This window comes from Eleutherodactylus coqui, chromosome 1 (assembly GCF_035609145.1).
Source record: "Eleutherodactylus coqui strain aEleCoq1 chromosome 1, aEleCoq1.hap1, whole genome shotgun sequence".
In the NCBI taxonomy this organism is placed as follows: domain Eukaryota; kingdom Metazoa; phylum Chordata; class Amphibia; order Anura; family Eleutherodactylidae; genus Eleutherodactylus; species Eleutherodactylus coqui.
In genome coordinates this window covers 55,312,282-55,326,827 of record NC_089837.1, presented here as the reverse complement: position 1 = coordinate 55,326,827, position 14,546 = coordinate 55,312,282, and the positions used below count along the sequence as shown (strand labels likewise).

The following is a 14,546-nucleotide window of genomic DNA, read 5'->3' as shown; positions in this document are numbered from 1 at the left end:
AACTCGGATAATATTTAAGCTTTTAGGCTGTTTTATCAGAATAAAAATGCACTACATGGCCACATTGTATACCCCTATTTAGTAGCATGTTACACCTCCTATGCCCTACAAAACCACAGCAATTCTTTGTAGCATAGATTCCACTAGGCATTGAAATCATTCTGCAGGAATATTGGCCCATTTGAACAGGAAGTTTCTTGTAGTTGTTGCAAATTAGATGGAGGTACTGAATAGCTGACAGGGAGGGGTCATCGATTCATGCTGCTCGTGTCAAACTCAAACCCTCCCATCAGATTGGTGCAACAGAAATCTGGATTGATATTAACATGTAATTCTATTCCTCTGTTCAGGGATGCAATTTGTGATCTTTTGCCCACTGGAGTTTCGCCTTTCTGTTTCTATTAGACAGAAGTGATACAAACTGTCCGTCTGCTGTTATATAGCCCATCATTTCCTTATTTAGAGTGAATAAAACAGTCAACTGTGTAGTTACTTTGCATTGACATCAATAGAGACCAAACCACAGACAAAGTGTGGTGTCAATAAGGGGTATGGAGAGGAAGCCTACAAATGCATTGTGTTATGTTGGCTGCATCTATTGCATCTGTAAACTAGAGAACTGCACACACGGAACACAAAAAGCAAGTGAACTGCGAACTGGACTCACAGGCAGACATACGACCCAGAGCACTAACCCAGCATACTTACACGCATACATAGATGGAATAGATTAAGTACGAGGTATTGGTACGTGTTTTGGCCAAAACACTTATGTCCACGATAAGGGTCCTCGTTGTTTACGGGTCCCTAGTCAAACGAAAAAACTAACCCTAGGAAACCTACCTGCGCAGACACTCAGAACATGTCGCTGTCCACGACATAGGCATATTATCGGGCGGAGGACTGGATCAGGAAATTTGGTATGGTTCTTTGAAGGGGTGAGTGTTTAGGGCGCGCGTGGAATGCCGTAATCAGGGATTGTCCGGATGTCTTGGGGTAGAGCATTCCAGAGGATCAGTGCTGCTCCAGAGAAGTCCTGAAGGTGAGCATGTGAGGGTCGTATTAGAGAGGCAACTAGTCTGAGTGTGTTAGCAGATCGGAGTGTGCAGTCTTGGTGATATATTGACAGGAGGAATGCAATGTACAGTGGTGCAGTGCCATAGAGAGCTTTGTGGGTGAGGGTGAGGAGTTTAAATTGAGTTCTGTAGTAGATGGGCAGCCAACGCAGTGACTGGCATAGTGCAGAGGCGTCTGAAAAACGGCTGGATAGGAGACTGGCTGCCACACTTAGTATGGATTAGAGAGAGGAGAGTCTGGTGCAGGGGAGGCCGATGAGCAGTGAGTTACAGTAGTCGAGTCGGGAGTGGATGAGGGTGACAACGAGTATCTTTAGAGTGTCCGTGGTGAGGGATGGCTGGATTTTAGCACTATTCCTGAGGTGCAGCTGGCATATTCAGGCCAGAGATTGGATGTATAGGGCTTGTTATTAGAATTTTTGTGATGAAAGGAAGTCCAAAGAAATCTCTTATATCTGTAGTACCGTTACCTTTCTGCTCTATACAGTATCATCCTCATCTGATTTTAGCAGTGTTCTCAGTGACTGATCTGTTTGTATTCTGCAGATACCCCAAGCTTGCTGCAAAACATCGTGAGTCAAACACAGCTGGGATTGACATCTTCTCAAGATTCTCAGCGTACATCAAAAACACTAAGCAGCAGGATAATGCAGGTCAGTATGACAGAGAACACGGGAGTTATTGCAGTGCACAAAACAGTTCCATGACCTAATCTGCACTCTAGTCTGACACCAAACTATAGCATGTTCTAGTTGCACAGGAGTATAGAGCATGTTGTGAACAAAATTTGCGTAGTGTGCTGTGCAAATAAATTTTCGTGAATCTGGCCTTAGTGATGAGCTAGTCTATCTGAATTACTGATGTGCCAAATCTATTCACCAAGTGAAAGCCGTGAAGTACTACACTGGGTCTACAAAGTTGCATACTTCATGGACTCAGATGCCAGTCTGCCAGTAGTAGTTATTGACCACCTACTAGCAGTTTCATCACAGTTTACAGCTTATCGCTGGGGGTCACAGCAGCAGGACTCCTTGTAATCTGCTTATGGGACTTCTTGATGCTGTGTTCTCAGTAAATATGCAAATAAGGGAGATGGAACAATACCTCTGCAGCGCCACCTATTGGAAGGCAGCATTCATGCAAGTCAATGTTAGACTATTTATACAAGCCTTGTAACAATGACTGGGAATTGAAAGTCAAGCCAGAATCCATAAACAGACAGCTGTTTCGGGGTGTTTGTCCTTCATCAGTGTGCAGTAGGTTTCTGGCTTGGCTAGCGAGAGGCCTGTGATGTGGGTCAGGAGGAGCATGAATGGCCTTATAAGTTTTCTCACTCACTAGCCTTCTAGGTGCTCTCCCTAAGGAGAAAAGATAGTGTTCCTGACTCAGTAAATACTTACCTCCCATAGTTACTGCAGTCTTCTTTACCACTGGATGACACAGCGGCATCTTCCTGATGCCAGGGCTGGTTTCTGGACATTGTCCGTGGTGCTAATTCCCACGGATGGATTTTTGCCGCGTTTCACGTGGCGGAAATCCACGGCGTTATTCCACAACTATCAGGTTCTATTGAACCTAATAGCGTTTTGCCTTGCAATGTTCATTCCGCGGTAGAATTCTGCAGCGTGAAAGAAATCACGGCATGTTCCATTTGCCGCAGAAAAACGCGCGGCCAGCTTCCATTGTAGTCAATGAAAGCCGTCCGTCATGTGAGCACAGCGGAAGTATCGTGTAATTAGGTGTCACCGCCCACCGCTGCCGTGTCATGCTCTGCACTGCGCATGCCTGCCATCTCGCCGGACGGGACTCTCGCAATGGATTTGGAGAGGGGAGTATGGGGTCTTGGTGGGGCAATGTGTTGGACTCCGCTGCGATATTCCGCTGGCGGAGTCCGACACGGCCGTGGGCAGGAGGCCGAAGAGGGTCCTATGCACTACTCGTGGTTGAAATGCCTTAAAGCGGACCCATCTCTGTTATTTTAAATACAAAAATATTTAAGCTATTACAAAACAACATTATAAAGTAGGATTTATTTTAAAAAATCTAAAAAACAAAAAAAACTTGGCTTGTACAATGTATGCAAATGACCCAACTCCCTACAGTAGAGGTCCCAGCTTCCAGGAGTGGAGCTTCTGGTCTCTTCCCATATCCTGGTGGCATACAGCCACTAAATAAATATATTGCTTATATCACCAACTACCCTCTCCGGTGGCGCAAAATACGCCATTATTAATTCATCTCAAAAAGTGTCAATATTTCAGAAATTTTGCATTTATGTTTTTTACTGAAGCTCTTCTATAAAAACAACCCCGGACTCTGCCTGTTGGAAACACAAGTGAGTCTGGAGAGGTTTCCACAGGGTGTAGGCGATAAGTAGAGGTTGGCGATGTATATCACTTTAAGAATGACTTGATTTCTATGGAAGGCTCTTATCAGGCTGGAAAACAAATCTTTAGGGGAATTTGATTTTCCTAAATCGTGGCGTCCCACCCTTTCCTCAGGAACAGTCTCTGTCTTTCCAGTTTTGTTGGCGCCCGCAGTGACAGCTCGTGTTTAGGACGAGTCTTTTAGGAAATAGTGGAAGAATGTTGAAAGCAAGTTATGTGTGAGGTCAAAGATGATAAAACACACGTATAAAGCGCCCTGTACTCCGGCAGAAGTGCAGGGGTCGCCTGCAGAAGTTTTACAGAGTGATTAGAAAATGAAAGCTGAAGGGTGATTGGTCGCTACAGACAGTATGATGCCCGGCTTTGTAGAGTTTCTCTCGGACACATGGTGCACTTAAAGGGAATCTGTCACCTACTTGTAACCCTATCAGCTAAGCTTATGGGCTGGAAGTAAGTGACCCGCTGAGTCTGGGGATGTATTATACTTACCTCCCCAATCGCTCCCCTGGTGTTACTGCTGAAACCACCCGCTCCATGCATTGAGCAGCCGCCCGCTCTAATTCTATATTAAAGTGGCTGTACGATGCATTCTATGACATTATTTAATAAATCTCCAGCTGTATTCTGGCAACAATAGAAATACATATGCAGCTAGCTCCACCTAGTGGCAGTTGCCAGCATCATTTGCAGGTAACTTTCCTGTTCTGGGAGTATTGGAGATCTTCTCCATTTTGGGGGCTCCTAGTAATCTAGGGGAGTGAGGAAGTATGGGTTAGCCCAATTTAACCATCTGAAGACCAGAGTGTTTTGGTCCTATAGGCCCAGACACTTTTTAGTGGTGGTTTTATGGCCCTATTTTTGTTTCCTGGCCTGCCAGCATTATTTTTGCTGCTTTTCTTTTATCACATATAGGGCTATTTTTTAATACCTTCTTTCACTGACATTTTTTCATTTTTTTTAAATTTTATTAGGAGTACAATTATTTTAAATAATTGTAAAAATAAAGAACGGTATTTACATTAAAATAAAGTACAGGAATGGGTTTACCGTTTTGTTTTTGACATTTTAATATATAATTTGTATGGTTTTAGATTACAGAGCAGATATGGCGATGGTTAAGATTGTCACTAGCGGTGGGTCATATTCTTTTTTTAAGTGTATTTTTAATTTTATTTAGTAATTTTTTAACTTATTTTTGTATCTTTTTTTAATATTTATGACCCCCATGATGTCATATAAAACCTCTGGGGGTCATTCACACTGGATTTGTGTTTTATTCCACACTTTTCCACTGTAACTGGAGCCCCAGTTCCAGGGGAAAACATCCCCTATAGTGCAGTAGTCACTGTCAAAGCCGGTCAGGGGTGTGCTAAGATCCTGCAGTTCTGCCATGAAAGGGGTCATCAGCGATCACATGATCACCAGGGTCCATGCAGAAGCGGTATTTCCATTCACTACATAGTGCTCACTGAATGCTATGTAGCTTGTTAAGGAGAAGCCAGAAATGGTTAAAAACTGCTTCTGTCTTCTCCTCTGGGTCCTCTGCTGTGTCTGACAGCCAAGTACCCGAGCTGCTCCCACTAGATTGCAGGAACTTTATTCCCGCACATTATATTTACTATCAGCCAGGATTAAAGCCCAGGACCAAGTGTTTACCATGTATACTCATGGCTTTGGTCCTTAAAGAGTTAAGATGCAAATCCAACTTTAAATTACGTTTTAGATGCCGAGGTCATTGGCAGTGGTCGGTGAACCTGCAGCACTTGCCAAAGAAGCATCCCAGCCATAGATCTGCCCTCTTTGGTATTTGCCCCAGGTGCCTCCTTTAGTCAAGGTCTCCCCAATAGTCTCAGCTATTCGCTTAAGGTGGGCTGAGAAATCTTGACATACTTTTGTAGCAGGGAACTCTCTACTTCTGCCTTTCAGAATTGGAACCTCCCACAAAAAAAAATCATTAACCTGACTACCTAATCATTCTGAACTAATGATTTGATCCAACACAGTTGGATTTGCTACATAATTTATTTGTGACCTCCTCATTCTCAGTATTGGGGAGGGTCCTGGAAGTCAGGGCTCAACACACTTAGGCCGGGCTCACATGGCACGTCCGGATTCCGGGTGCTAAATCCTGTACGGAATCCGGCCCTGACTGAGGCGGGTGACCCTGCGTACCTGTTCTTTTCTTTGCTGGTATCTGCGCGGACCTGTCTTCTTCCGGCTTCTCTGTACTGCGGATGGCCTGCACGGCTCGCTGTCGGACATGCATGGAATCCACGGCCCGTATGTAATGTCAATTACAGACGGGCCACCGGTCGGATGGCTACCACTGCCATCTGCGCGGGAACCGCAGGAAAATGGAGCATGCGTGATTTTTCATCCACAAGCAGAAACCGCAGCCCCGGATTAAGCATCAAAAATCCCCCCGTGTGCATTCGGCCTTTAAAGAGGTTGTCCAGGGTTCGAAAAACATGGCTGTTTTCTTCCAAACACAGCTCCCAACCTTGTCCGTGGGCAGCGCTGATTTTAGTCAGAGCGTTACCCTTGGCAAAATTATAAATGGGGCCCCAAATTCTAAACATGACCCAAGTACTCAACTAAGCACTGTTGCTTCCACAACACTTGGTAAGGTGGTCAGCAAACTGCTGCGGGTTTTTCATCTCAGCCATGAAATACTGAGATGGGAATACCCCTTTAACGCTGCCTCCTTAGTGCCCCTGCAAGTCAAAGGGGTTTTCCAGAGAACTACTACTGATGGCCTATCCTCTGGATAAATCATTAATAGTTGATCAGCTGGGGTCCGCTGCTATGGACTGATCGAGAACCTGCTGTAGCGCCCTCTTATTGTCTCCACAAGCTTTCTGTGCAATCTTAGCGCTCCCACAAATTTACAGAGCCTCCTTAATGCCCCCACAAATGTACAGTGAATTCTTAAAAGGGTTTTCCAGGCAAAAATTATTGATGACCTATCCTCTGGAGGATCACCTGGTCACCTGGCCGGCCTTTTAGTGCAGCGGACCGGGTGTGCATTATAAGAGACTGCGGTGAAAGTGGTCTATCTGGCTTCACTTCCATTGAAATCAATGGGAGCTAAAGTGGCTATTACACTTCTGCTCCTGTCCCAGGTTACCTGCATTCTGGTGCTTCAGGGAAGAGGAAACAGAGAGTTCCTGCAACACTCAGGGGGAAGTTGGCTGTCAGCCAGAATGAGAGGCTGTATCAGCAGCCTTCCAGAACTAGAAGCCTAAGTTCCAGCACGAACCACCTGGGGCCATCACAAGATCTGACAGAGGAGGACGCCCTCCAGATGCCCCGGGCGGGGAATAGTGATGGAGACCTTGTGGGTTCTGAATCCTGAGTTGTTGTATGTATCACAAGTGTTTGCTGTGATACGAAATAAAAGCTGGCAGATGCCAGAAGTTTAAGAAATCTGAGTCTCCATAGCCTTTATTCATGTGGTGGAAAGGACGGCAATCCTATAAGCGAGTAACCCACAGGTTGCCACAAGGGAATAAATCTCTTTAATGAGAAAACCCCCTTAAGTCTTGAAAGAACAGATACTGATTAAAAACAGCAATTGATATGGAAACAGATGGTATTGTCTTTGTTAAATAGTGGCTGCCACATTAGAATAAGGTAACATATATTTAAAGGGACATTCTGGTGATTTATATCTATCACCTGCAGTAGGTAATAAATGGTAAAGTGACGAGAGTCTGACCTCTGAGACCCCGCAATTCTCTGGATCAGGGGACTGTATAACCAGTTCTTATACAGCATGGAGGTGCAGGTGGGGAGGAGAGTTGTATGGAGCCATTGCTAAGCATATCTGCTGTTGTTTGATGTTGTGGAAAGGTAATAAAGAGGGGTGCTGTTTTGTTAGGGTACAAAGAAGGCTCTATTTGTGATAGCACAGAGAGAGCACTACTATTTGTCGGGGCACAGAGGGCGCACTATTATTTGTGGGTGCTCAGAGGGGCTCTATTTGTGGGGGCACTGACATTTTGAGGAAGCACAAACAGGGCTCTATTATTTCTGGTGGCACGGAGGGCACTGTTTATGGGGGCACAGAGGGCCTGTATTTGTGGGGACATGGAGGGACTCTATCATTGTGAGGTTATAGAGGTATTGATATTACCTTAACCCTGGAACTCCTAAGGTTTTTGACTCACATGGACCCCTAATGTGAGTCCATTAGGGCGGCTTCATACAAGAGTAATTCACTGCGTGCTGCCCATGTGAGATAATTGCGCAGCATGTATCAAGTACACAATGAGATTACATACTTGCTGCATGCCGCCAATCACCATGCACTTGACGTGTATGCGTGTGTAATATGTGCCAAAATAGAACATGCTTTGATCATTATTGCACGCATAATTAACACAATGTGTGTAAGCAGCAACATAGGGGCCTATGGCAGATTATTGCAGCGTATTACGTGCGCAAAATTTAGGGCACCTAATAAGCTGTCGCCACACGTTTTTGTGAAGGAGCGCATAGATTCACCGTTAATTTGGAGCACTCTATTGCATGTTTCACAGCAAATGTGGTTTAAGAGGACCCCTTTTATTTCTTTCTGTCATTTCACCATTAAGTGGCTGAGAATGTCACTAACACACATTATAAGTGATCCTTGAAACTCTTTATTGATCCCCTCTATTACATCTCTTACACAAGATTTTGAAACTAGTGTTAGTAAATAATACCGCACTGTTAATTTACTTTAAACATTTGGGGCATTTCCTGTAGAGTGTTCACTGCACACAATATTCTTACAATTATAATATGCACTTTTTTGCATGTGCCCCTTCTTGGGATCACGAGTGGCACCTACTTTTCTTCTGTGTATCTGCCATAACAGGTGAGCTTCCACTGGCACAAGAAGAAACGTTTTCTACCTCCTGAGTGATGTTTTTCTGCAGCTCCTGTTTTGACCTCCTTCGAATATGTTCCCGGACCTAATCTTCAGCTAGATCAGTAAGGCTACCTGCACACAGGTCGTGCAAATCAGCCCGTATTGTGCTCATGAACATTCAATTTTTCCCGCGGCTGCAAGACATTTTTTAGGCAAAAATGTCTTTTATCACATCTGTGAAGTTCCGATCCTCTTGCGCAGGTTTCACATGTGATAGACTCTAGAGTATTGGAAGTGCTTCCCCTCACATCGCACTCACATGCCTCATTGAAATCAATAGGCAATGTGATCCAAGGAATGAGAGATAGAACATTGCACAATTCTTTCCAGCACTGCATCGCTCATGTATATGACCCCGTTTAAAAGAGTGGGGTTCATATTCGTGTGAGATTTGTGTGTCCGGCAATGCACAAATCTCGACGAGTTTCTCGGCCGTGTGAAAGCGGCCGAAGGAAGATTTATCTTCTGTTTTACTTTTTATTCACATCCAAGTCAGAATTCTTTATGAAAAAGACTACGTACGACACAACCCCGGCTATGTCAATGCAGTTCAGGGATAGTTGACCATCTCCCTGTTTTTCTTTTCCAAGTGTAGGTGTGTACCATCTGATCAAGAGTATCGACACCTCCTTTTGTGTTACTGTAATGTAAAGAATTAGTTCTGGTTGGCAAGAGTCTTTCGCAATAAAATCAGAGGTGCGGTGCATTATGGGGACAAGCACAACACTCTTTCCTGCTTTGTGCAGATAGGTCTCTCGTGAAACTTTTTAGAGAACTTTTTACTACCCTGTGTTTGCTTGGAAGAAATTCCTTTGGTATGAAAGTATTGTTTTGACGCATGGTGCCAGCTAGTGTTAGCCCGTTCTTCAGCAAGTGGTCAGTGAGTTCCATTGCTGTAAAGAAATTGTCATAGAATCATAGAATGGTAAAGTTGGAAGGGACCTCCAGGGTCATCTGGTCCAATCCCCTGCTCTGTGTAGGGTTAACTAAATCATCCCAGACAGATATTTGTCCAGCCTTTGTTTAATGATTTCCATTGAAGGAGAACTCACCACCTCCCAGGGCAACCTGTTCCACTCATTGATCACCCTCACTGTCTAATATCTAATTTGTGTCTCCTCCCTTTCAGTTTCATCCCATTGCTTCTAGTCTTTCCTTGTGCAAATAAGAATAGAGCTGATCCCTCTGCACTGTGATAGCCCTCCAAGCCTTTGTCCATGGTAATATTTCGATGGGTGCCAAAGTACCCTATTGCCAATTCAATCACCAGCTCGAATGCAGTATTTGTTCCCCTCACATTGCCTTCTTTACCCAAGTACGGAAGGGCTTTCAGTAGTCAGATTCATACCTGGAATGTAGCACTTTTGAAGATTGTGATTTATCTGGGCTCATATTTTGCACAAATTTCTCTGTAGCCCTTCGAACACTTCCTGATGACTTGTCATCAAATCTCAAAACATTCATTAGGCCTTTAAATCTTTCGTTGGTCATTGTGGCACGGATAATTGGTGGACCGTATTTCTTGCTTCTCAAGTGACCTGCAGTGATCAGCAGTCCAATCAAATAGCATTTTTGCAACATGGATAATGACTTTTTTTCTTTCTACGTTCGCTCTGCTCTGTTGGGTCTCTATGTAACAAAATTAAGTAATACCATATCTGGTTCATACTTAGTGTAGAAAGAAAGTGCAAAATCATGTTATACATGGAACAGTATGATGGAGGAATGGTGAAGGGGATATTACACAAAGCTAAAAGGAAATACGGCAAATTCTTAAAAACATTATGGCAAAAGTTCAAGAGACTCACCTTAGGTGTTCCAGGGTTAATGGGCACACAGGGGGTATTATTACTTTGCCAGAGCATGTAATGGGCATTATTACCTTGTGATAGGAGCACAAAAGAATATTTTTACTGTGTGGGGCATAAAAACGGGCACTATCACTGTATGTTACAAAGCAAGCATTATTTCTTGTTGTGGGCATTATGGGAGAACTATTACTGCGTGGGCCAATTATTACATTTAGTCACAAAAGGGGGGTAATAGTACTGTTTAGGGTACAAATGGGGACACTATTACTATGGGGAAGCAGTGAGAGCTGCATTAGAGATAGTGGAAGGATGGGGAGAGCTGGTATCTGATTATTATATGGTCAGTGCATCATTTAAAGGTACACCAGAACTAAGAGGCTGTATCTAAGCCTGCTGTATTTATGTTTCAGCATGCTCTGGCACAGTAAAGGAGCAGAGCAGCTGTACTGGGCACAGAAGATTGGTATTACTGACTATAGTTATGGCAAGCAGGAGGGCTAAAGTTGTGGTTTACCTAATCCACTACTGCCTCATACCACCCTATGGAAGGTACAGAGCTACCTTAGTGGCCAGTGTGTGTGTTGTATATGGGGCTGTGTCTTTATTTTGGGGGTACTTCGGCCTCCTGTCTTATGAGGGCATGTGAAAAATCTGCTTTAAGGGCAGGTGAGTACATATTTTTTACTTTAGATAATTCATGAATACGAAACTGCAATGTGTGATCAAGGCCTTACAGGGGCACACAATATGAGGCCCAGGGGCCACATGTGGCCCACAATGCCATTCTGTGTGGCTCCAATCATCTGGACACAGTAGTATCCTTGCGTTGCTGATCACATGTAGTTTCCATGCCAGGGTGAAGAATAGTCGCAGATAGCAGGGCAACAGGAACAGAGAAGTACTAAGAGTGCACTGTGTAGCCATGTCTGGGTACCCTATATACTAGGACAAGTACTAAGGGTGCACTGTGTAGCCATGTCTGGGTACCCTATATACTAGGACAAGTATGAAGGGTGCACTGTGTAGCCATGTCTGGGTACCCTATATAAAAGGACAAGTACTAAGGGTGCACTGTGTAGCCATGTCTAGGTCCCCCATATATTAGGACAAGATCTAAGGGTGCACTGTGTAGCCATGCCTGGGTCCCCTATATATTATAAAAGGTACTAAGGGTCAACTGTGTAGCCATGTCTGGGTCCCCTATATATTAGAAAAGGTACTAAGGGTCAACTGTGTAGCCATGTCTGGGTCCCCTATATATTAGGACAAGTACTAAGGGTGTACTGTGTAGTCATGTCTGGGTCCCTATATATTAGAACAAGTACTAAGGGTGCACTGTGTAGCCATGTCTGGGTCCCTATATATTAGAAAAGGTACTAAGGGTCAACTGTGTAGCCATGTCTGGGTCCCCTATATATTAGAAAAGGTACTAAGGGTCAACTGTGTAGCCATGTCTGGGTCCCCTATATATTAGGACAAGTACTAAGGGTGCACTGTGTAGTCATGTCTGGGTCCCTATATATTAGAACAAGTACTAAGGGTGCACTGTGTAGTCATGTCTGGGTCCCTATATATTAGAACAAGTAAAAGGGTGCACTGTGTAGTCATGTCTGGGTCCCTATATATTAGGACAAGTACTAAGGGTGCACTGTGTAGCCTTGTCTGGGTCCCCTATATATTAGGACAAGTACTTAGGGTGCACTGTGTAGCCATGTCTGGGTCCCCTATATATTTGGACAAGTACTAAGGGTGCACTGTGTAGCCATGTCTGGGTCCTCTATATATTAGGACAAGTACTAAGGGTGCACTGTGTAGCCATGTCTGGGTCCCCCATGTATTGGGACAAGATCTAAGGGTGCACTGTGTAGCCATGTCTGGGTTCCCTATATATTAGGACAAGTACTAAGGTTGCACTGTGTAGTCATGTCTGGGTCCCCTATATACTAGGACAAGTACTAAGGGTGCACTGTGTAGCCATGCCTGTGTCCCCTATATGTATTAGAAAAAGTACTGAGGGTCAACTGTGTAGCCTTGTCTGGTCTCCTATATATTAGGACAAGTACTAAGGGTGCACTGTGTAGCCATGTCTGGGTCCCCTATATATGAGGACAAGTACTAAGGGTGCACTGTGTAGCCATGTCTGGGTCCCCTATATATGAGGACAAGTACTAAGGGTGCACTGTGTAGTCATGTCTGGGCCCCCTATATATTAGGACAAGTACTAAGAGTGCACTGTGTAGCCATGCCTGGGTCCCCTATATATTAGAAAAAGTACTAAGGGTCAACTGTGCAGCCATGTCTGGGTCCCCTACATATGAGGACAAGTACTAAGGGTGCACTGTGTAGCCATATCTGAGTCCCCTATATATGAGGACAAGTACTAAGGGTGCACTATGTAGCCATGTCTGAGTCCCCTATATATTAGGACAAGTACTAAGGGTCAACTGTGTAGCCATGTCTGGGTTCCCAATATATGAGGACAAGTACTAAGGGTGCACTGTGCAGTCATGTCTGGTCCCTTATATATTAGGACAGGTACTAAGGGTACACTGTATAGCCATGTCTGGGTCCCCTATATTATAGGACAAGTACTAAGGGTGCCCTGTGTAGTCATGTCTGGGTCCCCTATATTACAGGACAAGTACTAAGGGAGCACTGTGTAGTCATGTCTGGGTCCCCGATATATATTAGGACAAGTACTAAGGGGGCCCTGTGTAGCCATGTTTGGGTCCCCCATATATAAAGTTAGAGACATCATATATACATGCAGCTCTGTCCATTTTATTTTATAGGACTTATGAAATGCCGGGCCGTTACCTCAACATCCATCATCTATGGTGAATAGAGCCACTTGCATTGTCTCCTCTCTGGAGTGCTGACTTGGGGGAAGTTGACCCCCATTTTTCCCATAGGTGGGAGTCCTGGAAGTGGAACTTACTTCGATTTATTATGACATGTACTTATGATATACCATAAATGTCTCAGATGGGACTACCCTTGTAGCCCTTGGAATTGTTTCTGTATGGCAATATGAGCCTCAGGCCAGAAAATGTTGTGTACACCTGCCTTACAGGGGGCACAAAATAGCAGAAAGATAATTAAAAAAACCTGAGCTACAAAAATAACCTGAATGTGTGTAATAATAAAATACCAAAAAAAATGGTTTGGTACAGTGTTAGCCAGTAGAGCAATGTGTGATTGTTCTCAGAGTGAGAAACCAAGTAATCTTGTAGATATGATGCCTTTTAATGGCTAACAAAAATACATGATGTTACAGCGAGCTTTCGGGGATATCTCGCCTCCTTCGTCATTCAATAACCTGACGAAGGGGGCGAGATATCCCTGAAAGCTTGCTTGCTGTAACATCATGCATTTCTGTTAGCCATTAAAAGGTATCATATCTACAAGATTACTTGGTTTCTCGCTCTGTGAACAAACACACAATAAAATACCATACGCACTAGTGTCTCTGCATGCATGATTCTGAACACTAGAGGGCAGGAGAGTTCCATCAGTGACTGCAGGATGACAATTGCAGCTTCTGACAGTATCCAGTAAGTTTTTGGATTTCTCTGTAAAGTGACTTGTGAGATCTGTATCCTATGTGTTTATATTTTGTGGGTCTGGATTACTGGATGTGATAGTTACTGTAATCACTGACCTGTACATATAGGAATGTCCTTCAGAACCATAAGTCCCAGCATTCGGAGGCCGAACCTCCTATAGACCTAATACTTCTCAGCAGAGATTTGCTGCATGGCATCATTGTAGGCCAAGGGTGCACAACCTTTTTCTGGTCTGGGGCTACATTGCCATAGTGAACCACTGCTAATGTGAACAGAGCTCAATGATCCTCTTACATATGTCGAATCTCAGCCCCATTTGACAAGTGCTGATAGACCCACCTCTTGATTGGCGCTTGTTTAATTTCCTTTTACACAGGCTGAAAAACAACTTATGGGGACCAACAGTTACTAATGCGACCGTTCATCCCAATAGGCTGGCTGTACATCTCACTGCTCATACGAGAAGATATACCACCAACCTGCAAGCATTTTTATGTTTGCATAAATGAGCTGATTAGCCAACGAAATAGTGTTAGGTTGTTCATCAACTGATTGTTGGTTACTATACATGGCCCAATGTTAGGTCTGGCAGACGTGGGCGTCGTTCTCTGAATCTGTGATTACCTTTTTTTCCAGCACATCCATGGTTAAATTTGTTCTGCCTCTTCCACCCAGCTGCAGATTGTTTGTCATCTCTTCACCACTATATAGAAGCCTCAGACCTGACAGCCTCTGCTGCAGTGTTGGTTTATGAGTCCTCTCATGTATGCACGTGTCACAGCTGCTTCTGT

General features: G+C 44.1%; 1 protein-coding gene across 2 annotated transcripts in view; it reads left to right on the top strand.

The window, feature by feature from the left end:
* The window catches only part of CLIC5 (chloride intracellular channel 5), a 150,497-nt gene that overhangs the window by 112,173 nt on the left and 23,778 nt on the right, over nucleotides 1–14,546 (top strand). For both annotated transcript variants that reach the window (XM_066596275.1, XM_066596284.1), the window contains exon 4: nucleotides 1,623–1,729. In XM_066596275.1, coding sequence (XP_066452372.1) covers nucleotides 1,623–1,729 — 107 coding nt within the window. The remainder of the gene's footprint in view (nucleotides 1–1,622; nucleotides 1,730–14,546) is intronic.